Here is a 23,424-nt window from a genome sequence, read left to right as displayed (position 1 = left end):
CAGAGAAAGGAGAGGATGTCAGTGGGCTCTTAGAGCCTACAGGTTTGGAGTCAGGTGGTGTGAATTCACTGGCTCCACAAGTGACTGGACAGTGGGGCCTTGCATTAGTGACTTCAGAGCACTAAGGTTTGGTTTTCTCATCTGTGAAATGGAACAATAACGGTCCCTCTCATGGTTGTTGTGAGAATGTAATGTAACACAAATGTGTTCCCACTGAGACCCGGAAACACTCCACCTCCTGCGCTGGGATCCAGGCCTCACCCCGGTCCTGTCCCTTTACCTTGAGGGGACCCTCCCAAAGACTCTCCCTAGAGGCTGTCCTCTCTAAAGATTGACCCAAACCTCTCTTCAGCCCCAAGCAGCTACTCGTGGTGAATTGAGCCATCTGGGCTTCTCAGTCTCTCGCCACGACCTTCCCAGCGTTCTCCTTTTTAGTGCCTCAACTTCATTTCTTGCAGAGCACCCCTCTTCTGCACCCACAAACACACATTCTAAGACTTGGGGCCTTTCCCTCTGCTCCCACTATTGACTTCTTGGGATCATTTTGGTTGTTTCTGTTCCCTCTGGCACCTCCATCCCTGCTAGTCTTTGGCCATGGTTTCTTCCTCATTGTCTCTCCCCTGAGAGGGTGTTAAGCCTGGACTTCCAGGCCTTCAAGGCCCTGTGTTTCCCGATTGAGTTATTTCACAGAGTATGGACTGCCAAGGCTAGGGCCCTAGCTTTGGTGGGTCATAGAGCCTCTGGCCAAACCTCATTGGCTTCTCTGGTCCCTCAAGAGAACCCTGGAGACCCTGTCCCCAGGGCAGGACAGGGCAGAAAACGTGCAAACTGTGCCACAACTCGTGGAGTCCTATTTGCAAATCTGGACTGCCGACCAGTCATGCTGGCCCCTTTCCTTCAGTGTAGCACCTAGTAAGGAGTTGGAGGCACCTGCCCTGCAGAAGGCAACCCCCAACCTCCAGCCTTGAGAATATCCCAGTACCTCGAGCCAAAGGTCATGGCTGCTTCTCTTTTCCCTACCCCTGGGGCCCAGAGGGGTGGCCACTACTTTCTCAGCTTTCGGCTCAGGCCCCTTTCACTGGGCCCTCACGGTAACCACCTGCTGCCATGGTACCTGGCTTTTCCTCTCAGGAAAGTAGTCCTGCCATCATGGCTACTAATTGTTCCTTAGAATGTGGACTTGCCTCAGCTATGGAACATTCTCAGCAGGTCAGGGGTGTATGTAAAGGACAACTCCCTCTTCCAGAACTTTTTGCTCAAGACAAAGGTATCTTAGATCCAAAGGTCAACCCAAAGCCAGTATTAGAGAGAAGGCAGGAGAAGGGCAAGAGGGAAAGGCAGGCCCAGGTCTTGGTAGGAGGGAGGCCAGCAGGAGCTTCAGAGCAGAGCCAAGAACGAGACAAGTCCCCAAGGCAGGTTTCTCCCCTTTCCTCCTTTCTCACTCTGTGCAGGCCAGACTGTGATATTCTTGGCCTTTGCCTGGACCCCTTCCCACAAAGTTGGGGTGTGAGCTAATAAAGCCTTCAGTCCAAGGCTAGCATCCCCTAGCATGGAAGCAGAGCACACTGCAAAGAAAGGTGCCATTCTCTGGCCAGGGGGGCAGGAGACAAAGCCAGCATCCAGGCGCCCTAGGCTTGGCTGTGGGCAGATCTCAACCACCTAGTCACAGCCAGAGAGCCTGCATCCCCTACTCACAGTTCACCCCTGGGCTGCAGCTTAAGTGGCTGCACTGAATTAAAGGATGGATTGAGGGCCTGGAGAAGGCCCTGCACTGACTGACCCCCAGCCTGGGGGTGTTTAAGTGGGCTGCGAGGCTGGGTGGCACTGCAGGATGGCACTCAGGACCCTCACTCTGGGCCCAGAGTGCTCGTACTATTCTGGCCAGTTGACCCCCAACTCTTGACCAAGCTCTGGACCAACTCTTGACCAAGCTGCCCCAGTCTGCTCTGGCTGCTTCCCTTCCTAAGGAGGAATAGGAGGCTCCTGACTCCCACAGAACCAAGATGGGGTGGCTGATAGCTTCTTTCAGGCTCAGCCTTACCAAAACCCTGGTTTCCAGACCTCCCACAAGATTGACGACAGCACAACCTTACTCAGACAGGTCAGACATTTATAAAACAAGTGAATATTCACAAACATACTATGGGAGAAACACACTTTCCCAGCAATAGAAAATCTCTATAAAGTGCATTTTGCCTGCAACCATCTCTTCCCCATGCTGACCCTTAGGTCAGGATTTGGGGCATTGTTCCGAGGGAGCCCTCAGGGCCACCTGAGCTGGGAGAAGGGAGGCATGAAGCCACTGTGGAGCTCCAGGCTACAAGACATACCCTCTCCACCCTGCCCCTCCCTCCTGGCTCCAGGAGTGCACTGCCTCCAAGAGTGCACTGGCAGGTTGATCTGGGAATGGGCTGGCATGCCAGGGATGGTGGAGAAGTAGGAGGAGGTGGTTCTGCCAACCTGTACCTTAGGAGAGAGCCAGCATCAGACAGGCAGGAAAAGAAATCATCCTGCTACCTGAAGGCACTGCTAGTGAATACTGAATCTGGGCCTCGGCCTTTGGCCTTCCCAAGTCTCAGATTTGCCCTTCCAGGTTTGCTTTACTCTCTTTCTGGCAATGGCCCCTGACACTCTTTCCTCTCGGCTGGGGCTGAGGGAACAGGGAAGCCCGCAACCCAACGCTTTGAATGCACACCATCCCCTGTGCCCTGCTCCCCTCCAACGATGACGGGACATTTCTAGTGAGGGTGACATACATAGAACAGTTGGACTCTAAAGGCAGCTCTCTGGCTGAGAATACCTGAGGATATCTCAGGAAGAAGCCTGTCAGTGTGGTGGACAGCTACAGGAGATGGGTCTGGCCCCAGGGTTCTGGTCCAAGGACAGAGGACAGTGAGGGATCGGGCTGGGGCCAAAAGAATTAACAGATCTGAGGCTAGGAAAGGTCATGGGGAGGTAGAAAGGAAATGGCCCAAAGGCCAGCTTAATGATACATGTGAGGACAAAAATCCAAACAGGAATCAGCCTCATAGCCACACACACACACACACACGTACCACATATACACACACACTCTTTGTGGCTCAAGTGCAGGCCACAGGGTGGAAGGAAGACTTGCTCTCGTTGGCCACCATTGTCCTTTCCATGACATCTTTCTCAATGCAGGCCTTTGGCAGTGGGAAGGAAGCGGTGGGAGGCACAGGCCACTCCTGGAATGCAAGGGTTGGCTTCTCTGGGTCAAACCTCCCACCTACTGCTCCTGGAAGGGATGGTGTGCTGGGTGTAATCTCTACTCAGACTTTTGCCAACTGCCCCTGGCAGTCCCCATCCCTGAGTCCCTCCACCTGAGTCCTTGGAGCTCAGCTACTGGGAGAGCTGACACGGCAGTCTGGATGCTGACAAGTCCAGGGCAGGCCCTGGAAGCCAAGAGAACAAAGACTAGAATGGTTTCCCTGGCTGGGTGTCAGCTGTCCTCACTGGCAGCACTGTGGTGGTGCCTTGGAGTATGGCCAGAGAAACCAGGGGACCTGATGCCACTGGAACCTGGTCTCCTCCTGGTAGTGACTGAGTTTGACCCTGGCCCTCCACAGCTCCTGGGTAAGCTCTGAGGCTGGCTCTCAGCTTCTGAGATAGGAATAATGACAGCTGGGATTCTCTTTCTAACTTAGCTTCTAAATCCTGAAAAGGTAGGTGTGCTGTCTTAGGCTCCTATTACAGTACCAGGCATATCCCACACCAGTCAGGTATCTGCGTGTACTTCTGTAGGGTGGCGGAAACTTTTTCGATCTGTCTGTGGCCTCATATGCTCAGTCCCAGATGCCCAAGGAAGGGCCTGGGACTGAGCCCAGTAGCAGAGAATTTTAAAATAAGAAAGAGAGGCCAGGTGGCTACGTCTGGACAGCCTCCATCCATTCTGGCCTGCTCAGCCTCCAGGTCAGAAAGCAGGAACTCAGCAGGGCTCTGGCTGCCTCCAGAATCCCATGCTTTGGACAAGAGCCAGAACTGCTGCCCTCCTGCTCCACAGTCTGACGGGAGGAGGGAGGGAAGGAGGTCTGGGGAGGCAGATGCCAGAATCCCTGCTAGGGTCCTACCACTAGGTTCTGTTCAGACAAGGCAGCTGGCTTGCAGGAACAGGTCTCGGCTGAAAGTCACTGCCATAACCTCGAGCCTTGTGTCTGGAGGCCGGGAAACAGCACTGGCGTGCTACAGGTACTCTCCTAGCCCAGGCAACATTCAGAATCACGAGTGTCAACAGATGCATGCACACGCAAACAGGCACACCACTCCCTCCTCTGCACACGCGCATACACACACACACATGCTCGCTCTATCTCTGCCCGGTGATCAGCTTCTCTGCAGGTTGTACTCTGCTGCCGCGGTGGCTGCTTGGGCACCCAGGCTTTGCTCACGGAGCAAGGGCTCTGCAGCTGGAAGAGAAAAACAAGTGCAAAAGGAGCATTCAGGAGGCTGCTCAGTTGCCCAGGGACACAAGCTCCTCTGGCTGCTTCTCTGGGGACACTCAGAGTGGGTACTGGGAAGAGCTGAAAGAGTGAGCTGAAAGGGCCACGGTACCTGGGGACAGGTTGTTGCTGGGATGCCACTGGGATGAAAGAATACTGCCCCTCTGAAGTGCTGATGCAGAACAAGCTCCCCCCTGCAGGCCCTCCACCCAGGGCTGCGGGCAGCAGAGGAGGAGGAGGAGGACAAGGCTATGTGAGAGTCACGTGAAGCCTTGGGGGATACTTGCTCAGATATGACAAGGGCAGCTTCTGAATCAAGGCATAGCAGCTGCTGCCAGAGATGGAGAATCAGGAAAAAATGGCTGGAAGAGAAGCCCGCTGGGACCAGTAATTTTGAAGAGTAAGGCAATGACTGAGTTTAGAATCAGCAGGTGAGCACATTTCCACATATAGATGAAAGCACCCTGGCACAGTGCTGGAAGATTGTGGGGGCAGGAGGGAGAGAGGAGACACAAGGATGACTCATTTTAAAGATTTATGACATCCGGAATCTGGGGCAAAGAGAAGAAACAGCTTCATCCCTGATAACAAAGGAAGGACAGGGTGTGCCTGTCACAATGCTGGGTTACCTGTTTAAATAGGTTTAGTGTGTCTGAGAGTCTACAGAGACACGCAGCGTCCCATTAAAAGTTTGTGCAGTTTAAATGTGGGTGAGGTAGGTAATAAGTGGGCTTGCTAAGCCTGCCGTGGGTCAGGTACTATACACTTGTGCTGCGGCTGAATTCTGTCCCCCACAAAATTCTTTTTTTTTTTTTTTTCTTTTTTTTTGAGACGGAGTCTCGCTCTGTCACCCAGGCTGGAGTGCAGTGGCCGGATCTCGGCTCACTGCAAGCTCCGCCTCCCGGGTTTATGCCATTCTCCTGCCTCAGCCTCCCGATTGGCTGGGACTACAGGTGCCTGCCACCTCGCCCCGCTAGTTTTTTGTATTTTTTAGTAGAGACGGGGTTTCACCAGGTTAGCCAGGATGGTCTCGATCTCCTGACCTCGTGATCCGCCCGTCTCGGCCTCCCAAAGTGCTGGGATTACAGGCTTGAGCCACCGCGCCCGGCCCACCCCCCCCCTCCCCAACAAAATTCTTATATTGAAGTCCTAACTCCCAGTACCCCAGGTGAGTGTATTTGGAGACAAGGTCTTTATAGAGGTAATTAAGTTAAATGAAGTCATTAGTGTGGGCCCTAATCCAATATGACTGGTGTCCTTAAAGGAGGAGGAAATTTAGACCCGAACAGTACAGAAAGAAGACCATGTGAAGATATACGGAGAAGATGGCTGCTTATAAACCACAGAGAGGAGCCTCAGAAGAAAAGAAGTCAACCTTGGCGACATTTTGATCTCAGACTTCTAGCCTCCAGAACAGTGACAGGACACATTTCTGTTGATTAAGCCACGCAGTCTGTGGTACTTTGTCATGGCAGCCTGAGCAGACTAACAAACTTGAGATCCCAGTAACCTAGAAGCTTGCCCTCCATTTCTGTTGAGAAAACAGAAGCCAGAGAGGAGAAGGAACTTGCCCAGGACAACAGCATTCATAAGTGGCAGAGCCAAGAAGGAAATCCATATCTGTCTGATTCTCAAATCTGTATTTTTACCAGCAAGTAATCTCTGTATGATAGTATTACTCATTAAGACTTTTGGGGAAGACTTTTAGAAGAAATTCAACATGGCAGCATGAAGACTAATATCCAACAGACATACATGTGAGTTAAGCTGTTATTCAAAAAGGGAACATGCTCTTAAAGTCAAAGACATTGGAGGCAAGGATTCAGTATTAGTCTTCTGACACATGCGATGCTTTTAAGGCCACATACTAAATCTGAAGCAGATTTTATCTGATGATAATTTATCTGGAAGCTGGGCAAAATAAAGAGCAGACCTAAGAGTGGGTACCTGTATAGGTCAGTACTGTGTCTTATTCTTTTTTTTTGAGACAGAGTTTCACTCTTGTCACCCAGGCTGGAGTGCAATGGCACGATCTTGGCTCACTGCAACTTCCGCCTCCTGGGTTCAAGCGATTCTCCTGCCTCAGCCTCCTGAGTAGCTGGGATTACAGGCACGTGCCACCACACCCAGTTAATCTGGTATTTTTAGTAGAGATGGGGTTTCTCCGTGTTGGTCAGGCTGGTCTTGAACTCCCGACCTCAGGTGATCCACCCACTTTGGCCTCCCAAAGTGCTGGGACTACAGGCGTGAGCCATTGAGCCCGGCTTTTTTTTTTTTTTTTTTTTTTTTTTTAATTGACAGAGTCTTGCTCTATTGTCCAGGCTAGAGTGCAGTGGTGTGATCTTGGCTCACTGCAACCTCTGCCTCCCAGATTCAAGCAATTCTCCTGCCTCGCCTCCCAAGTAGCTGGGACTACAGACACCCACCACCACACTTGACTAATTTTTGTATTTTAGTAGAGATGGGGTTTCACCATGTTGCCCAGGCTGGTCTCGAACTCCTGATCTCAGGTGATCTGCCCACTTTGGCCTCCCAAAGTGCTGGGATTACAGGCGTGAGCCACCGCACCTGGCTGTGGTTTTATTCTTTAAAATGTGTGTTATTTTCAATAATTTTTCCCTTTAAGCTTGTATTATAATAGCCTAGCCATTTTTTTTTTGCTACAAATAAATGTATGTATTATTAAGGTATACATGTGTTTATTGAAATATGCTGATTGTGAGTGTATACTCCACACACAGGGCTCTCTCTGGCCCCTGTTGTTAAACTAAAGAGATGGCTATTCTTCTGAAATAGAAAACTCAGGATTGCAGGATATACCACAAAAGGTCCTCGTTACCCAACACCTCCATTTTTTTGTGTGTGTTTTATCCATTTTCAGGGATGGGGGAAGATAAAGAGTGCATGAAGACTCCTTAGAATAACTGCTATTAATCTGGGGTTCCTGCGCCTTAAGGAGTCCAAGGATAGGCTTTGGGGCAGTCCATGGAGCCTCTGCAGTGATGTGCACATTCCTCTCTGTGTGTGAACATATGCAGTTTTCTGGGTATGGGTTCCATCCTCCATCACACTTTCCAAAATGGGGAGTAACCCAAACAGGGTTTAAGAACCAATGCTTAAGCTTAGAAGATAAGGGGGTGAGGTATAGTCAGGTGGATATAATAATAACAATTCAGACATATGTTGACTTCAGCACCAGTTAGTTCTGGGCATGCTAATGAAGGGAGATGGCAGTGTCCTGGCCTCACATAAGCCCTAGTCACCCAAGTCCCTCTATGATAGTTTCAAATCTACCAACGCAGAAAACCAAGGTTTAGAAGAACCAGCTTGGCCTTGCCTGCAAAGCTGGTCAAAGGCCTATTCAACTAGTTACTCAAGCTGCTTGATCAGCAGATAACCAGTTGGTGCTATGCTCTTGTCCTCAAGTTAGGGCATGTGTCTGTAGAAAAAGGGGTCTGGGGAAATCAAATGAGGTCTTGCAGAAAAATGACGACAGCGGGACTAAAGGGAAGGGAAGAACAGCCAAGGGGAGGCACGAAGGGAGAAACTAACTCATAAAACATTCACTGAAAAATCAATATCTTAGTTGTCCAACTCTTCCAACCTGTCATTAATACAAGAAACACAGATGTAACTGGAACAAAAAGTAGCGGAATGACTGTCTCCCTCTGTACCCCAATGTTAGTTAGCATGGCCTCCTGGGTACCTTTGCCCTCACACCCCTTTCCATCCACTAGATGCTATCAAGAACCCAAGTGTGTAAGTCCGCCCGTCCCTATGCTCCTCACTCTGGAGGGGTGGATGCACGTGTGCAGGCATGAGTTTATGCTGGCAGAGGGTCCACAACAGCTGACAGTCTGGAGGAAACTTTGTTTGCAGACTGTCACTGAGTCTCAATGTTTCCCTCTCCCTATCATATTGGGCAAGGCACAGTGCCCAAGAGCTTGAGAAAGGCAGAGGGTTTGCTACCTGCTTCCAAGTGAGGGCCAGGGAAGTACAGCTGGGCCTGGATGGGACAGAGAGCTGAAGCTCTTAGCTCAGTCTCATTCCTCAGGTCAACCACACCTTTACCCCTCCCACAGCATGCAGATCATGCAAGAAAGTGGGAGGGACAGCCATCAGTCAACGCCTACTTATGAAATACCAGGGAAAGCGCTAGGGGACATGAGTCTAAACTTCTTATTTTCAAGGCAGGAACTGAGAATCAGAGACTATTTGGGTGGAGTCTCACAAGAGGCAAGTGGCAGATCTGGGACACAGACACTGGCCTGAGTGTAATGCGGGCAGGTCTGGGACGCAGACGCCGGCCTGAGTGTAATGCGGGCAGGTCTGGGACGCAGACGCCGGCCTGAGTGTAATGCGGGCAGGTCTGGGACGCAGACGCCGGCCTGAGTGTAATGCGGGCAGGTCTGGGACGCAGACGCCGGCCTGAGTGTAATGCGGGCAGGTCTGGGACGCAGACGCCGGCCTGAGTGTAATGCGGGCAGGTCTGGGACGCAGACGCCGGTCTGAGTGTAATGCGGGCAGGTCTGGGACGCAGACGCCGGTCTGAGTGTAATGCGGGCAGGTCTGGGACGCAGACGCCGGTCTGAGTGTAATGCGGGCAGGTCTGGGACGCAGACGCCGGTCTGAGTGTAATGCGGGCAGGTCTGGGACGCAGACGCCGGTCTGAGTGTAATGCGGGCAGGTCTGGGACGCAGACGCCGGTCTGAGTGTAATGCGGGCAGGTCTGGGACGCAGACGCCGGTCTGAGTGTAATGCGGGCAGGTCTGGGACGCAGACGCCGGTCTGAGTGTAATGCGGGCAGGTCTGGGACGCAGACGCCGGTCTGAGTGTAATGCGGGCAGGTCTGGGACGCAGACGCCGGTCTGAGTGTAATGCGGGCAGGTCTGGGATGCAGACGCCGGTCTGAGTGTAATGCTGGCAGGTCTGGGATGCAGACGCTGGTCTGAGTGTAATGCAGGCAGGTCTGGGATGCAGACGCTGGTCTGAGTGTAATGCTGGCAGGTCTGGGATGCAGACACTGGTCTGAGTGTAATGCTGGCAGGTCTGGGATGCAGACACTGGTCTGAGTGTAACGCAGGGCTCTTTGGCCAATGCCACACTGCCTCTACTTCCACTATTTAGCATTTTACCAATTGCTAGTGCCTTTCACCTTACAAGGACAGAGTATACAAGTAAACTAGTGTCAAAAAGACATCAAGGAGAAGAATCCAGAAGTCAGGTTTTACTTGATGATTTACCCAGTCAGGCTTACTGCAGGGCTAACAAAAGCCGGCGGGGGAGGGGAAGAGGTGATCCTTGGCCAGGAATCTTTTGTATTCAACGGGGCTTCTCTCCACAGATCAGTCTGTACCAGCCGAAGGGCAAATGGAACACGTGAGCTGTTCTCCCCACGGTAAAATAATTGGACCAATGAGAGAAATCTGTACACAATTCAAGGCTAATGGAATCCGAAGCAGTCAGCAGCTTTGGGGATTATGGGGAACCATTTGAAACAATAGCTATTTGGGGGCTGGCTTGTTTTTCAGTTTAGTGAATGCTGTAAAATAAAACTTAATGCAGAACAGACAGCTGGTGTGGATTTGAGGTAAGTGTGGAACCTACTGATTGGAGGCCATGTTTTCCTACCGGATCAGTTTAAATTTTAAGTGACTGTCCACCCTGTACACTGCCACAGGTCTGAGGCATTAGAAAAACAGAATCCAGAACTATAGAGCTCAGAGCTAAAGGAGACCTCAAAAGGCCCAGGATGTAGCCTTCAGGCTGGGGAAGAACGACTATTCACATCTTACACCTAAAGCATGGCAGAAGAGCTATGGATCCAGCCCAAAGTCACACAATTAAAAATGACAGAGGAAATGGGGTCAAAGGGACAAGTCTCCCCAACCCCCACCCCACCCAATATAATATGATACTAATTTGGGCTACATAGCCACAGTTCTGTGGTACATTCAGCTCAGGGTGCTGGCTCTGACTGAAGTAACCCCAACATAATCAAAGACACCCGGAGAAGAAAGTGCAAGATGATAATGTGATTCCATTTGTATAGTGCATTTTACATATTCAAAGACTTTTCACATGTGGTTTTTCATTTTCTTTTCCTAACATGTAAGCTTGATGGGTAGGGCAGGTGACAAGATGCTATTATCACCGTTTTACAGATGAGGATGCTAAGCATCCTTAGGCCCAGGTGCCTCTGCCAGCACATGGTGAGACATGGTATACTCTCCTCTCAGCTGTTCCTCCCTAGTCTGTCTTGGAGGGAAGTCTGCACCTCCCCAAGTCGTCTGACCTCTGGACCCCCAACCTTCACAGTCTAGCCTGGTCTAATTCCCCACTGAGCCACCACTGGAGGGCAGAGTAAACCTCAAGAATCAGTCCTTAAAATCCCAATAGGCCGACAATCTTCTGGACTCCAGGGCAAGAGATGGGTGCTTACCTCTGCACTCTTGTCATGTCTTCCCTTGGAATCACTGCCAAGCCTCTCAACTGGCTTTCTCGCTCCCACCTGTTCCTCTGCAGGTCCTAGCCCAATGCCTAATTCATCCTCCCAAAATGCCAATTTGATCATTCCTGTTCCAAAATGTTTCTTCACTCCCAGAGAGTACACCAGCAGACTCACATGCCTGCCATTTACAACCCTCCATCATCAGACCCAATTGCGTAACCTTGTGTTCCTCTACAATAATAATCATAACAATACTTATAATAACTGCTGCTTACCAAGGACTTACAAGCCACACACTTGAGAAGCGTCTTGCCTATTACACAGTCACCGTTAGCCGACTACCAGTATCCACACTTCCTGGTTAACAGAACCTAAAATGTGTTGAGGAGGCAATGGGCCTGGCTCAGAAAATGGATTTTGATTGGTCTAAGTCACTGATTCTCCAAGTATGGTCCCGGGACCAGCAACCTTTATAACACAGAACTGCAACCTCTTCTGTGCCCTGACCTTACTTTCTTACCCACCTTTATTTTATTGTTTTCATAGCACTTATGGCCTCTTGACATTTTCTTTTTTTTTTTTTTTTTTTTTGGTGAGACTGAGTCTAGCTCTGTCACCCAGGCTGGAGTGCAATGGCGTGATCTCAGCTCACTGCAACGTCTGCCTCCTGGGTTCAAGCGATTCTCCTGCCTCAGCCTCCCAAGTAGCTGGGACTACAGGCACCTGCCACCACGCCTGGCTAATTTTTCTATTTTTAGTAGAGACAGGATTTCACCATGTTGGCCAGGCTGGTCTCAAATTCCTGACCTCGTGATCCACCCGCCTCAGCCTCCCAAACTGCTGGGATTACAAGCATGAGCCACCATGCCCGGCTGCCCTGTTGAAATTTTAAATATTTATTTGTTTACTGTCTGTCTCCTTCCACTAATACGCACCCAAGGGGGAAGGGACACTGCCAGTCTTGTACACAACCACATCCCCCAATGCCTGGAACAGTGTCTGGCAAAGTATGAGCTCTTGATATGTGTATGGAAGGAGTGCAGCTGCCCTTGCTGTCCCTTCTCTTTCCTCTTTGATCAAGAATTGATGGCTGAAGCGGGGGCTGCCATCCAAGCCCAGACCACCAACACTATTTCTGGGCCCCTTGTTAGGTAAGAAAAATAAGCCTCTATTTGTTTTAGCCACAGTAATTGAACTTTCTATTATTAGCAGACCCCTACATTTCTAGCTGACACATACAGATTTAATCTTTTTTTTTTTTTTTTTTGAAACGGAGTTTTGCTTGTCACCCAGACTAGAGTGCAATGGCGCAATCTCAGCTCACTGCAACCTCTGCCTCCCAGGTTCAAGCGATTCTCTTGCCTCAGCCTCCTGAGTAGCTGGAATTACAGGCATGTGCTACCATTCCAGCTAATTTTCTATTTTTAGTAGACATTGGGTTTCTCCAAGTTGGTGAGGCTGGTCTTGAACTCCCGACCTCAGGTGATCCACCCACCTTGGCCTCCCAAAGTGCTGGGATTATAGGCATGAGCCACTGGGCCCGGCCCAGATTTAATCATTTAATTGATGCAACAGCAACCTAATTTACAGGTGAGGAAACTGAGTCTCATAGCAGTTAAGTCATTTGTATAAGATCACATAAACTTTCAGCTGTTTTTCTTGTCCTAAGTGCCCTGCTCACTGCCTGAATCCAATTCACTTTTCAGGCCCCCTAGTGCAAACTTCTGTGATGTGTTTCCTGATTGTTCCAGACCACACCAGCTCCCTTCTGCTAAGCTTGTATAGTCTGTATCGTTTGTCCAGGAATTCTAGGTTATTGCTCCTTTTTATCTAAGCAGACTGTTCAATTCTTGTGGATGGACAGCACATCACATTTTATATGTTTAATGCTCCCCCTTCTTCACCCACCTGCTGGCAACAATTTCATGTTGAATTGGACACCATTAACTTACTAAGCAACCTTGACCCAGACATTTAACCTCTCTGTTCTTTGGTCCTCTCATCCGAAAATCAGAGTGTCAGCCTGGCAAGTTCCAAATTTGTAATACAGGATGAACTTTGCTTAGTATCACAGAGCTAAGAGATAACTGAGAGAGAGTAGGTTGGTGGTACTCCCAGGAACAAGACAGCACACATCTGTCCATCAGCAATGACTATGTCAAAGAGCCCAGAAAAGGTGAAGGGTGCAGGCATCAAATGCCCATCTCAGTGAGCACACAAATCCAGACACTCAAACCAGATGGCTGCAGCCTGGCCCTGAAGAAAGAGGGATCTGATAAAAAGAACCTATCAGCTCCATGGAGAAAAGCCACCCTCCATGACGAAGACACGGTACATAAGGAACAGCCTGGGATGATGACTCAGGGGACAGGAATTTACATTTCCCCAAGAGGGGCATAAAAGGCCCTTCCTGCTCTGGGAAAGGATAAGCCAGTGTTTTGACGACATTCGGGAGGCTTCCAAGATGAGTGCTGCCAGGGAGGTGCAGAGCTGAGGCCACAGGACGGGTGAGAAGGGAGGAAAGGCCGCAAAAGCAAAGATGATGACAGATTGGGTCTACTGGTCCTCAGGCAGGGCTGGACTGAGTGAGACACAGCACAGCCCTCTGTCCAGGCTTCTCAAGGTCAGTGCTGCCCTCCACTGGCTGGCCTACAGAACACAGCCTGTCGGAGAGCAGGGGGCCTGGAGCAGCCTCAGACCCTGCAATGGGCCTTTTCCCCACTGCTTCACACACAGGTCTCAGCTTTCTTTTTGTTGAGCGTGACTCACTTTAATAGGTAGAAAGTGCCACCCCTCGACCCCATGCCTCCCTTTTTCCCTTAGCTAGCAAAAACAAAACAAAACAAAACAAAACAAAACAAAACAAAACAAAAAACAGAAAAGGGCTTGACTTTTAAATCTCTGATAAAAGTCAGAATGGTGGGATTTTTGAGCTGAAATCCTAAAAGTCATGCAGTCCCACCAGACTGTTATTATTATTGTTTTTCGAGATGGAGTCTCACTATGTTGGTTTGACCAGGTTGGTCTTGAACTCCTGGCCTCAAGTGATCCTCCCACCTTGGCCTCCCAAGGTGCTGGGATTACATGCACGAGCCACCACAGCTGGCCCAATGGTAAAGGTCACACAGATGTGATCCAGAAAGTACTCATTCCCTGAGCCAGGATTTAACCCAGCTGCCAACGTAAAATGGTAAAGCTTTAGTGGCTGAGCATTGGGTGGTCCCACCAGATTTTCATCTAGTTTGTTATGTTTTAACCTTCAGCCGGCAGGGCAGTAGGTGCCCCCGCTCCCACCTTCCTTCCTGAGGTTGAATCTAGACTGCTGTCACTCACTCTCAGGCATCCTTGCTTGGCAGCTCGGGGGTTGGCAACTCTGCCACCCTGGCCCGTTTGCTGAGTTCTTCACCAGGTGGTTCCTCAGCTGCTTCCAGCTTGCGTTTGGGGGATGCTGGGCCACTGGGTAGTGGTTTTGGGCCTGTAGGGAAGCGTGTCAAAGGGTCACACAGACTGTGCATGCAGCCAAAATGACCCCACACTATGCAGCAGCAGCTCTTTAAGGGACAGGTAGCACACTCATCAACGGAATGCCAGCATGCTGCTCCTCAGACTTGCCCCTCGGCCTTGCTTTCAGCAGTGACTTTGCCTGGAAATGTCTAAGGAGAACATGACCGAGCAGGCCTGCTGGTATCAGGGACAGCTTTTGGGCCCCAAATGGCATGGGCTGTGGGCCACAGACTGACTTGGCCTGCCTGCTGTCCTTGCTTTGAAGGTCAGGCATTCCCTCTGCAACCCTGAATCAGCCTCCCTGAGCAGCAAAGAGCAAGGACCCTGAGAAGGAGGCATGCTGCCCATGGAGGCAGCCTAGCTGGCCCAACTAGAAAAACCCGTGTTCGTGCCATCTCATGTTACTCATCTTCATCCCCAAGAAGGGAGGAGGCTCCAAATCCAGCAAATCTGTCCAGTCTTTCTCCGTGCGGCCACCGCCCTGTCTGTGCTGCCTCCTCTTTGGCCTCCCTATGCCCGCTCTGGCCTACACTGTCCAATCTCCACCCAGCAGTCCAGGGAGTTTTTTCAGACCTAAGTCCAATGATGCCCTGCCCTACTGACCATCCTTCAGTGCACTGAAGGCTGAATCCTAGTCCTCGTCTCAGACATCGGGCCTGCCACATGCTGCTCATGCTGTATCTTGTCCTCATCTCCCCAGCTCCTCACTGGGACATGCCGCCACACTGACCTCCCTTCGGTTCCTTGAATGGGCTAAGCTCGGTACTGTTTGTGAGCTTTTTCTTGCTACTCCCTTTGTCTGGAATGGTATTTTCTCAGTGTGTGGCAGGCCTGGCCAGTGCTCATGACGTGGGTCTCTGCTTACAGAGGTGTTCCCCGACTGCTCCAATCTCAAGTGACGCAGAAGAAACCTTTCTTTCCCAGTCCCTCTGTCAAGGCACTCGACTTTCTTTTCCTCCAAAGCACTTGTTATCTGAAATGATCTGACTTGGTTCCTTTACTATCTGACTGCCCTGGGTGGAATATAAGCTCCGCTGGGCAAGGCCTCCTTCTGGTCTCAGTCCTGAATGACTGAAGTGGTGGCACAGGCCACAGGAGGCCATTGGAGGCTGGCTGCTGCTGCTCACCTGCACTGTTCACGCTCCCAGCCTGGCTCGAGCTGGGCTCTGCCACAGGGTGACTGAGGTCTTCCACACAGGAAGGGACAGATGCCAGTAGACCTGGGAGAGAGGTGGGGAGTAATCAGAGTGCCATCCCGCAGGATTGCAGAGGGTTACAGGGAAGGATAAAGCAAGCTGGGGTGGGGAGGGTAGGAGCAAGACACTGAGGTTCCATTTCTTCCCACTGCCCTACAACTACTCAGGGAGGCCCAGTCCATTCCAGCCTGCAGTGTCCCATACCCAGAGAAGGTGTCAACCTGAAAGACAGCACTCAGCCTCCCTTTGCAAGTATCTGGACATCCCCATCTGGCACCCCCGAGCCCGCAGGTGCTGTCCTTCCCTTCAGTGAGCTAGGTGTTTGTGTCCTTACAGAGTCCCCGGTAGCGCGAGAGCTGCTGGTAAATCTGCTTCATTCGTTCAATGTTCAGCCGGCTGGTCTCGGCATGGTTGACGATGGGCCGTGGGTAGTCCACACCAATGATGCACTTGGCTGCCTTCTGAATTGACTCTGGGGCATTCCAGGGTTCATAGATGTATCGAGAGGGGAACCCTTTCAATTTTGGCAGGTATCGCCTGAAATAAGACACACCAGATGACCCGTCAGCATACCTAGACCCTCCTTCAAAGGGCCCAGGGTGTCCCATCCTAGTAGGAGGCCACAGTGGTCAGAAGCCAGAGAGCGTGGTCTGCATCTTCACCTGATGTAGTCTCCACTGGGGTCCGTGCGACGGCCGAAGCCCACAGGGCAGTAGCAGTGGAAGAACTGCTGGAAGAAAGCACTGCAGGACAGCCACATCCAGCTGCCTGCGTTCACGCTGAAATCTGCATCCAGGAGCAGCTCATCAAATACCTAGATAGGGGAGAGGATGATCAGCCTCCTTGGGGATCTGCTGCCATGTTTTTTCCCAAGTCACCACAGTGCCCCCAGGAGCCAGAGCCCAGGAGCCAGAGCCCTTCTGCTGAAGGCAAGCCACAGAAGATCTGGAGGGGATCACTTGGACCCAGAAATCCTACCCCATCCCTCAGCCCAGAAGGGGGCTGCCCTTTGCTGGTCCCGACCAAAGGGTACAGGCCAGCTTTTCGCTGAGAGAGCACTCACCCGGACCCCGCTCTCCCAGCTGACCCAGAGGTCCCCGCGGGTCAGGAAGCAGGCCACGGCGTGCCGGGCCAGGTGGTGGATCCAGCCCTCCTGCCTCAGTTGAGTCATGATGGCATCGATCCAAGGGAAGCCTGTCTTGCCCTCGGCCCACTTGGCCAGGGCCTCAGGATTGCGGTCCCAGGGAATCTGGATGCAGATGGGGTTCCCCTCCATGCGGTCAAACCTGGGGTTATTGGTAGCTGCCGTGTAGAAGAACTCTCGCCATAGGAGTTGCCCAAATAGGGAGAGGGGAGGTGTGCTGTTCCGCTTCACCTGAGGGGTAGGGGTGGCACAGAGATACAAACACTCACCCAGCTCTTAGCATGATGCCTCTCAGGTCTCTTCTACAAAGGAATCTGGGCCCTCCACAGACCTGGCAGCTCAACTCCCAGATGTGGAGGGACTATCCCCTAGAAGTGGCACAGTGTGCCTGCAGGTGCAATACCCAGGCCCTGCCTGCACTGTGCCACTGCTCTGAGCAAGAGGAAAGCTACAGAGGGCTGGGCAGCAGGAAGGGGCCTCACCACACGAATCTACACTAGGACTCAAACTTCCCAAGGCTGGTCATGTTCCTTGTCCTCAGAGTTCCTTGTTTGGGTCCACCTTCTAGAAAGTCAAAAGGAGTTTTCCTATTAGCACACATGAAAAATACTCAGTCTGGGCCGGGCGTGGTGGCTCACGCCTGTAATCCCAGCACTTTGAGAGGCTGAGGCGGGTGGATCACAAGGTCAGGAGATCGAGATCATCCTGGCTAACATGGTGAAACTCCGTCTCTACTAAAAAATACAAAAAATTAGCCGGGTGTGGTGGTGGGCGCCTGTAGTCCCAGCTACTGGGGAGGCTGAGGCAGGAGAATGGCATGAACTCAGGAGGCAGAGCTTGCAGTGAGCCGAGATTGCGCCACTGCACCTCCAGCCTGGGCGGCAGAGCGAGACTCCGTCTCAAAAAAAAGAAAGAAAAATGCTCAGTCTGGATTTTGGTTGAATAAGTTATACATACAGCCTGGATCTGGGGCCATAAGGTAATTAAGAAATCAGACCTCCAAGCAAATAATGACTTCCCTAAAGTCACAAGATTACTCACCAAACTGGCAAAGCTATCCCATGCCACAAAATCTCAATAATGGCAAGGATAAGGAGATAACATTAAAAAATGTAGATGGAGCCAGGTGTGGTGGTTCACATCTGTAATCCCAGCACTTTGAGAGGCTGAGGTGGGTGGATGGCTTGAGCCCAGGAGTTTGAGACCAGCCTGGGCAACATGGCGAAACCCAGTTTCTACAAAAAAATACAAAAGATTAGCCAGGTGTGGTGGCATGCACCTATAGTCCCAGCTACCGGGGAGGCTGAGGTAGGAGGATCACCTGAGCCCGAAAAGTTGTGGCTGCAGTGGGCTGTGTTCACACCACTGCACTCCAACCTGGGTAACAGAATGCGATCCTGTCTCAAAAGCAAACAAACAAACAAACAAACAAACAAATGTAGACACAATGGCTAAGCATGGTGGCTCACAGCTGTAATCCCAGCACTGTGGGAGGCCAAGGGAGGATAATTGCTTGTGCCCAGGAGTTCGAGACCAGCCTGGGCAACATAGCAAGACCCTATCTTTACAAAGAATGTAACAAATTAGCTCTACTTGAGAGGCTGAGGCAGGGGGATTGCTTAAGCCCAGGAGTCTGAGGTTGCAGTGAGCTGTGATCAGGTCACACTACACTAGCCTGGGTAACAGAGCTAGACTTTGTCTCTTAAATAAACAACAGAAACAAAAAACAGGCACAAGATGATCACTCTGAATGTTGACTGTGTTGCCCTCTCTCCTTCTGGGGACAGTTAACACAGGCTTATTTGCTTCTTGTCTATATAGCACAGCTCTGTGTGCAGCCCCTCCAGACCACTCCCTCCATCGCTGATGGGCAACTGCTGTTTCTGGACTCCCCTTTTGAATGCTGTGGACACAGCCCCCGAGTGGGCGGCTATGCTCTTCCACTTCAGACTGGCTCCAGCCTCACCCTCTCCATGCCTGTTACCCTGGGGACCTTGCCCCCGTCCACCAGCTGCCGGAGGACATGCCACCTCTAGGGTCACACCTGAGGCCTGCTTTTCTGCCTGTCCTTATTCTCTACATGATGGTCTGGGCTTCATTCTGGTGGGCAGTTCACTCTGTGCTTGGCTCTGCCCTCTTGGATATTGACTCTTCTTTCCTCCTCTGGACTATCCACATACACTTAGGCCTTTCCAGGGGCCACAGCCCAATCCCCTCCCACCAGTGCCTTTTTTAGGGTGACTGACAAGCCCAAAAGGCCTGGCTGCAGGCCTTAGCTGCAATGTGGGCACGTATGTCCCCCTTACCTTTTTATACAGGTCCCACAGGCGGTAGTAGAAGAGGCGGCAGGAGAGACAACCAAAGCGCAGGTAGGGGCTGAGGCCCGTGGGGCTGGCCAGGAGGGAGTTCGCATTCATTCGGGGTCTCTCATAGTTGGCAACCCAGGCCTACAGCGGAAAGAGAAGGTGGTAAAAGGAAAGGCCTGGATGTTACAGAGGAAAAAATGGAGGCATTGGGTGGTTAAGGAACTTGCCTACAGTCACAGAACAGCCAGCCATGGAGCCAGCACTTGAACACTGTGCTTGTCCAGCTGATTTTGAAATGGAACCACCATCAGACCAAACAACGAGGCCATGTCCTTCCCTGACTTGCTCTTTAATTTGCAGGGTGATTGTGAACACGTTATTACATCCCTCAGCTACGTATCTATTAAATAAGAACAAAATTTCCAGTCTCCTGCAGATTAAAATGAGTTATGAAAGATTCTGAAAGCACTGAACGAACTCTCTAATTATACAGCAGGAAACACGGCTTCTACTTTACAGAAGAGAATATCTCTCTCAGTCCGTTCTCCAGTCACTAGTGGCCCTAAGGTTATATTATAGACACCAGGGACTTCGCACTATTGTTCAACAGCAGCTGGGGAAGGAGGAAACTTCTAATCCATTCCTGGGGACCAATGGAGTCATTCATTTCTGGGGCCATGTGTCATATAACATTATCAGTCATGTTTTTATCATCACTGGTTGCTGGCATAGGACTTTACTTTCCTGACTCGCTGTTCCATGCAGTCTCTCACGACTTTTTTTTTTTTTTTCTGAGACAGAGTTTTGCTCTTGTGGCCCAGGCTGGAGTGCAGTGGCACGATCTCGGCTAACTGACACCTCCGCCTCCCAGGTACAAGCGATTCTCCTGCCTCAGCCTCCCAAGTAGCTGGAATTACAGGTGTGCACCACCGTGTCCGGCTAATTTTTGTATTTTTAGTAGAGACGGGGTTTCACCATGTTGGCCAGGCTGATCTTGAACTCCTGACCTCAGGTGATCCACCCACCTCGGCCTCCCAAAGTGCTGGGATTACAGGCATGAGCCACCGCGCCTGGCCTATTTTCACTTTCTTAACTTCCAACATCCTTTACTCCGCTCTCCATGATACTGTTTCACAACCTTGACTCTCTTCAGGCCTCCTGCTCCACAATCTGCTGGATACAGAAGCCATCAGGTGGGAAACACCTCTGCTCTCAGCCATTAAATCTACAAAGTCACCTGCACCCACACCTACCCCTCTTCCTCCTCCCCTCCTGTGACTCTGCCCAAGGCCAAGACCTCCGGCTGCTCTGGAAGCCCCTTTCTTCCTTCTCTTGCATGTTCAACCTCTTTCTTTCTAAGTCTTCACTCCCAAAACATTGAGGAAATAATCTCGTCTCTCCTTTTTGCAAAGACAACAAAATAAAAACAAAGGGCTTCTGGCAACCCTGTAGGGACTTGGGTCCTTTTTCCTCCTTCACAACCCACCTCTCTGCATTTCCCCTCCCCTACCTCCAAATTTCTGGCCGACCCCATTCTGGCTTCTGCCTTGGCCACCTGACAAGGCTGGCTCCCACAAGTCTCCTGTGACTTCTGTGCCACTGAGTCCTGCAGGCACTTTCTGTCCTTGTATTTTGGGATCTCTCAGCAGCGCTGCACCTGCTGACTGTGCTGTCTTACCCCCTCAATTCCTTGGCCTCTGTGACTCCACATTGCCTGGTATCTCCCGGCCACCTGGCGCTCTTGGTCTTTCACCAGCTCCATCTCCTCTACCTCTCCCTTAAATGTGGGCACCCAGGGCTCAGTCCTAGGTTCTCTACTCAACTGTGTGCCTCGGCAAGCTTATCCAGGCCCATGGCTCCCAGTTCCACCCGTTTGCACACAATCACCACATCCATACCTCTAGCCCAGGTTGCTCCACCCAGCTGCCTGCTAGAAACCTCTACTTGGCTGCCTCTCAGGCACCTCAAGGTGGACGTGCCCTTTTCTTTCTTTAAAACCACACTCCCACTGACCTCCCTACCTCAAATAATACACTGCTGGCTACTTAGCTGCCCAAGGCACAATCCTTTATCCCCTCACCAAGTCCTGTCAATTCTACTGCCCAATATTTCCAAATCTGTCCTTTTCTTTCCATTCCCTGCTGCCACCAACCTGGTTCAGGCTAGGTCATATCTAGACTGGACAATTGTGACAGCCTCCTGACTGGCCTCCCTGCATCCACTCCCATCCCCTGCTAACTCGTTCTCCACACTGCGACCACAGTGATGTAATGCCTATTGCTCAGGTTAATATGCACAGTGGGCTTCCTGTTGCTCTGAGGACAGAGCCCAAATCTTCACAAAGGCTTTTGTGGCTCCCCAGCATCCAGGTCTTTCCAGCTCTGTCTCTTGCCCCTACTCTTTTTTTTCGAGACAGGGTCAGGGTGGAGTGCAGTGGTGCGATCTCAATGCATTTGAACCCTCTGCCTCCCACTGCCCCTCCTCTTTACGCATCTGCTCTCATTGGCCTTTGCCTGTGCACAAGCAGCTGCTTCTGGACCCGCTGCCTTCCTTTCCCTCAACTTCACCTGGTTAACTGAAACTCTTCCTTCAAGTCGCAACCTCAAGGCCTCCTCCTCTGCAGGTAACCCCTGTGGTATCAGGTTAAGCACCTCTAACAGACACCAGGGATTTTTGCCTGCGCATACGTTTGCTAGCCCCCCACTTTTAAAACATTTTTATTTTGAATGAAACATGGATACAGAAAATCACACAAATGTGTGACTTAATGAATTATTCTAAGGCAAACCACCAAGGTTTGAGAAACAGCTTTGACAGCCACCCCAAGAGTCTATGTGCTCATCCCAGAAATAGTCCCCTCCTGTCCCCCAACATGTATAACTCCTACCTCAGCTTTTATAATAAACACTTTCTGCATTTCTGAAATGTTTACATTTTTCTATTTTGGCAAAACATGTTTGAAAGGAAGGACTCTATTTTTTCACAGTTATTCCTTGTGTTAAGTAGCTTCTTTTTTTCACCCAAATGTGCATTCCTACATGTTGCAATTTAGTCTTGGCCATTTAAAAAACTTTATTTCTGCCTGAGTGCGGTGGCTCACGCCTGTAATTCCAGCACTTTGGGAGGCCGAGGCAGGAGAATCACTTGAGGTCAGCAGTTGGAGGCCAGCCAGGCCAACATAGTGAAACCCCGTCTCTACTAAAAAGACAATTAGCCAGGCATGGTGGCATATACCTGTAATCCCAGCTACTCAGTTTTCTTTTTTTTTTTTTTTTTGAGATGGAGTCTCACTCTGTCACCCAGGCTGGAGTGCAGTGGCGTGATCTCATCTCACTGCAACCTCCACCTCCCAGGTTCAAGCGATTCTCATGCCTCAGCCCCGAGTAGCTGAGATTACAGGCACACGCCACCACGCCCGGCTAAGTTTTGTATTTTTAGTAGAGATGAGGTTTCACCATATTGGCCAGCCTGGTCTCGAACTCCTGACTTCAAGTGCTCCACCCGCCTTGGCCTCCCAAATTGCTGGGATTCTTTTTCCTTTTTTTTTTTTGAGACCCCACTCTCTGTCACCCAGGTGCGACCTCCTGGGCTTAAGCGATTCTCCCACCTCAGCCTCCCAAGTAGTTGGGACTACAGGCACATACTGCCACACCCGGCTAATTTGTTTTTATTTAGAGACGAGGGCTTGCCATGTTGCCCAGGCTGGTTTTGAACTCCTGGGTTCAAGAGATCCTCCTGTCTTGGCCTCCCAAAGAGCTGAGATTACAGGTGTGAGCCATCATGACTGGCCTTAAAAAAAACTTTAATAGGTTATTTAAATTTCTTTTAATCTGCACATTTCTGCCATTTCTTTCTTTTCCTTTCCCTTGTTCTGGGAAAGAATCCAGGCCATCTGACTTGCCGAGATTCCCACAGTCTGGATTTTGCTGACTGTATACTCATGGTGCAGTTCAACAAGTGCTCTGTCCTGTGTATCACCTGCACATTGGTGGCTGGTACCAGAAACTGGACTGGACTCAGGTTTGATCCCTTTGACAAGACTATAGGGGGCACATAATGCTTGCCTCCTTCTATGGTGTCAGCAGTCACCAAAACATAATGCGTCATCATTGAGGGTTACAAAATGGTGGTATTCAAATTCTATCATTCCTTTTTAATTTAATAATCAGAATACTCTTATAGAGAGATGCTTGCCCTCCTCTACCATTGGGTAACCCAGTGGTAAAGATCATGTAGCTTCCTCCGCTCTTCAGTAACAGCATCTCATATTTCTGTGGAGAACCAGCCTTCCTTAATCCTAGTCTGAGTGGTTAAAGCAGAATTAAACCTACCTTCCAGTTCTGGGAGTGGACTCATGATGCAA

The 23,424-nt window shown here is 50.7% G+C and overlaps 1 protein-coding gene across 1 annotated transcript in view; it reads right to left on the bottom strand.

Annotated features, from left to right (window-relative positions):
• Positions 1-2,089: 2,089 nt before the first annotated feature.
• CRY2 (cryptochrome circadian regulator 2) overlaps positions 2,090-23,424 on the bottom strand; it is a 38,062-nt gene continuing 16,727 nt past the window's right edge. Inside the window, exons 6-12 of the mRNA XM_010371046.1 lie at positions 19,062-19,202; positions 16,675-16,986; positions 16,274-16,425; positions 15,946-16,148; positions 15,543-15,635; positions 14,245-14,386; positions 2,090-4,427 (exon numbers count right to left, since the gene is read on the bottom strand). Coding sequence (XP_010369348.1) covers positions 14,247-14,386; positions 15,543-15,635; positions 15,946-16,148; positions 16,274-16,425; positions 16,675-16,986; positions 19,062-19,202 — 1,041 coding nt within the window. The 3' untranslated portion in view covers positions 2,090-4,427; positions 14,245-14,246. The remainder of the gene's footprint in view (positions 4,428-14,244; positions 14,387-15,542; positions 15,636-15,945; positions 16,149-16,273; positions 16,426-16,674; positions 16,987-19,061; positions 19,203-23,424) is intronic.

The sequence above is a fragment of the Rhinopithecus roxellana genome, chromosome 15, assembly GCF_007565055.1.
Source record: "Rhinopithecus roxellana isolate Shanxi Qingling chromosome 15, ASM756505v1, whole genome shotgun sequence".
Lineage (NCBI taxonomy): Eukaryota > Metazoa > Chordata > Mammalia > Primates > Cercopithecidae > Rhinopithecus > Rhinopithecus roxellana.
Note: the sequence above shows the minus strand (reverse complement) of the source record. Positions and strands in the feature narration are given on the sequence as shown.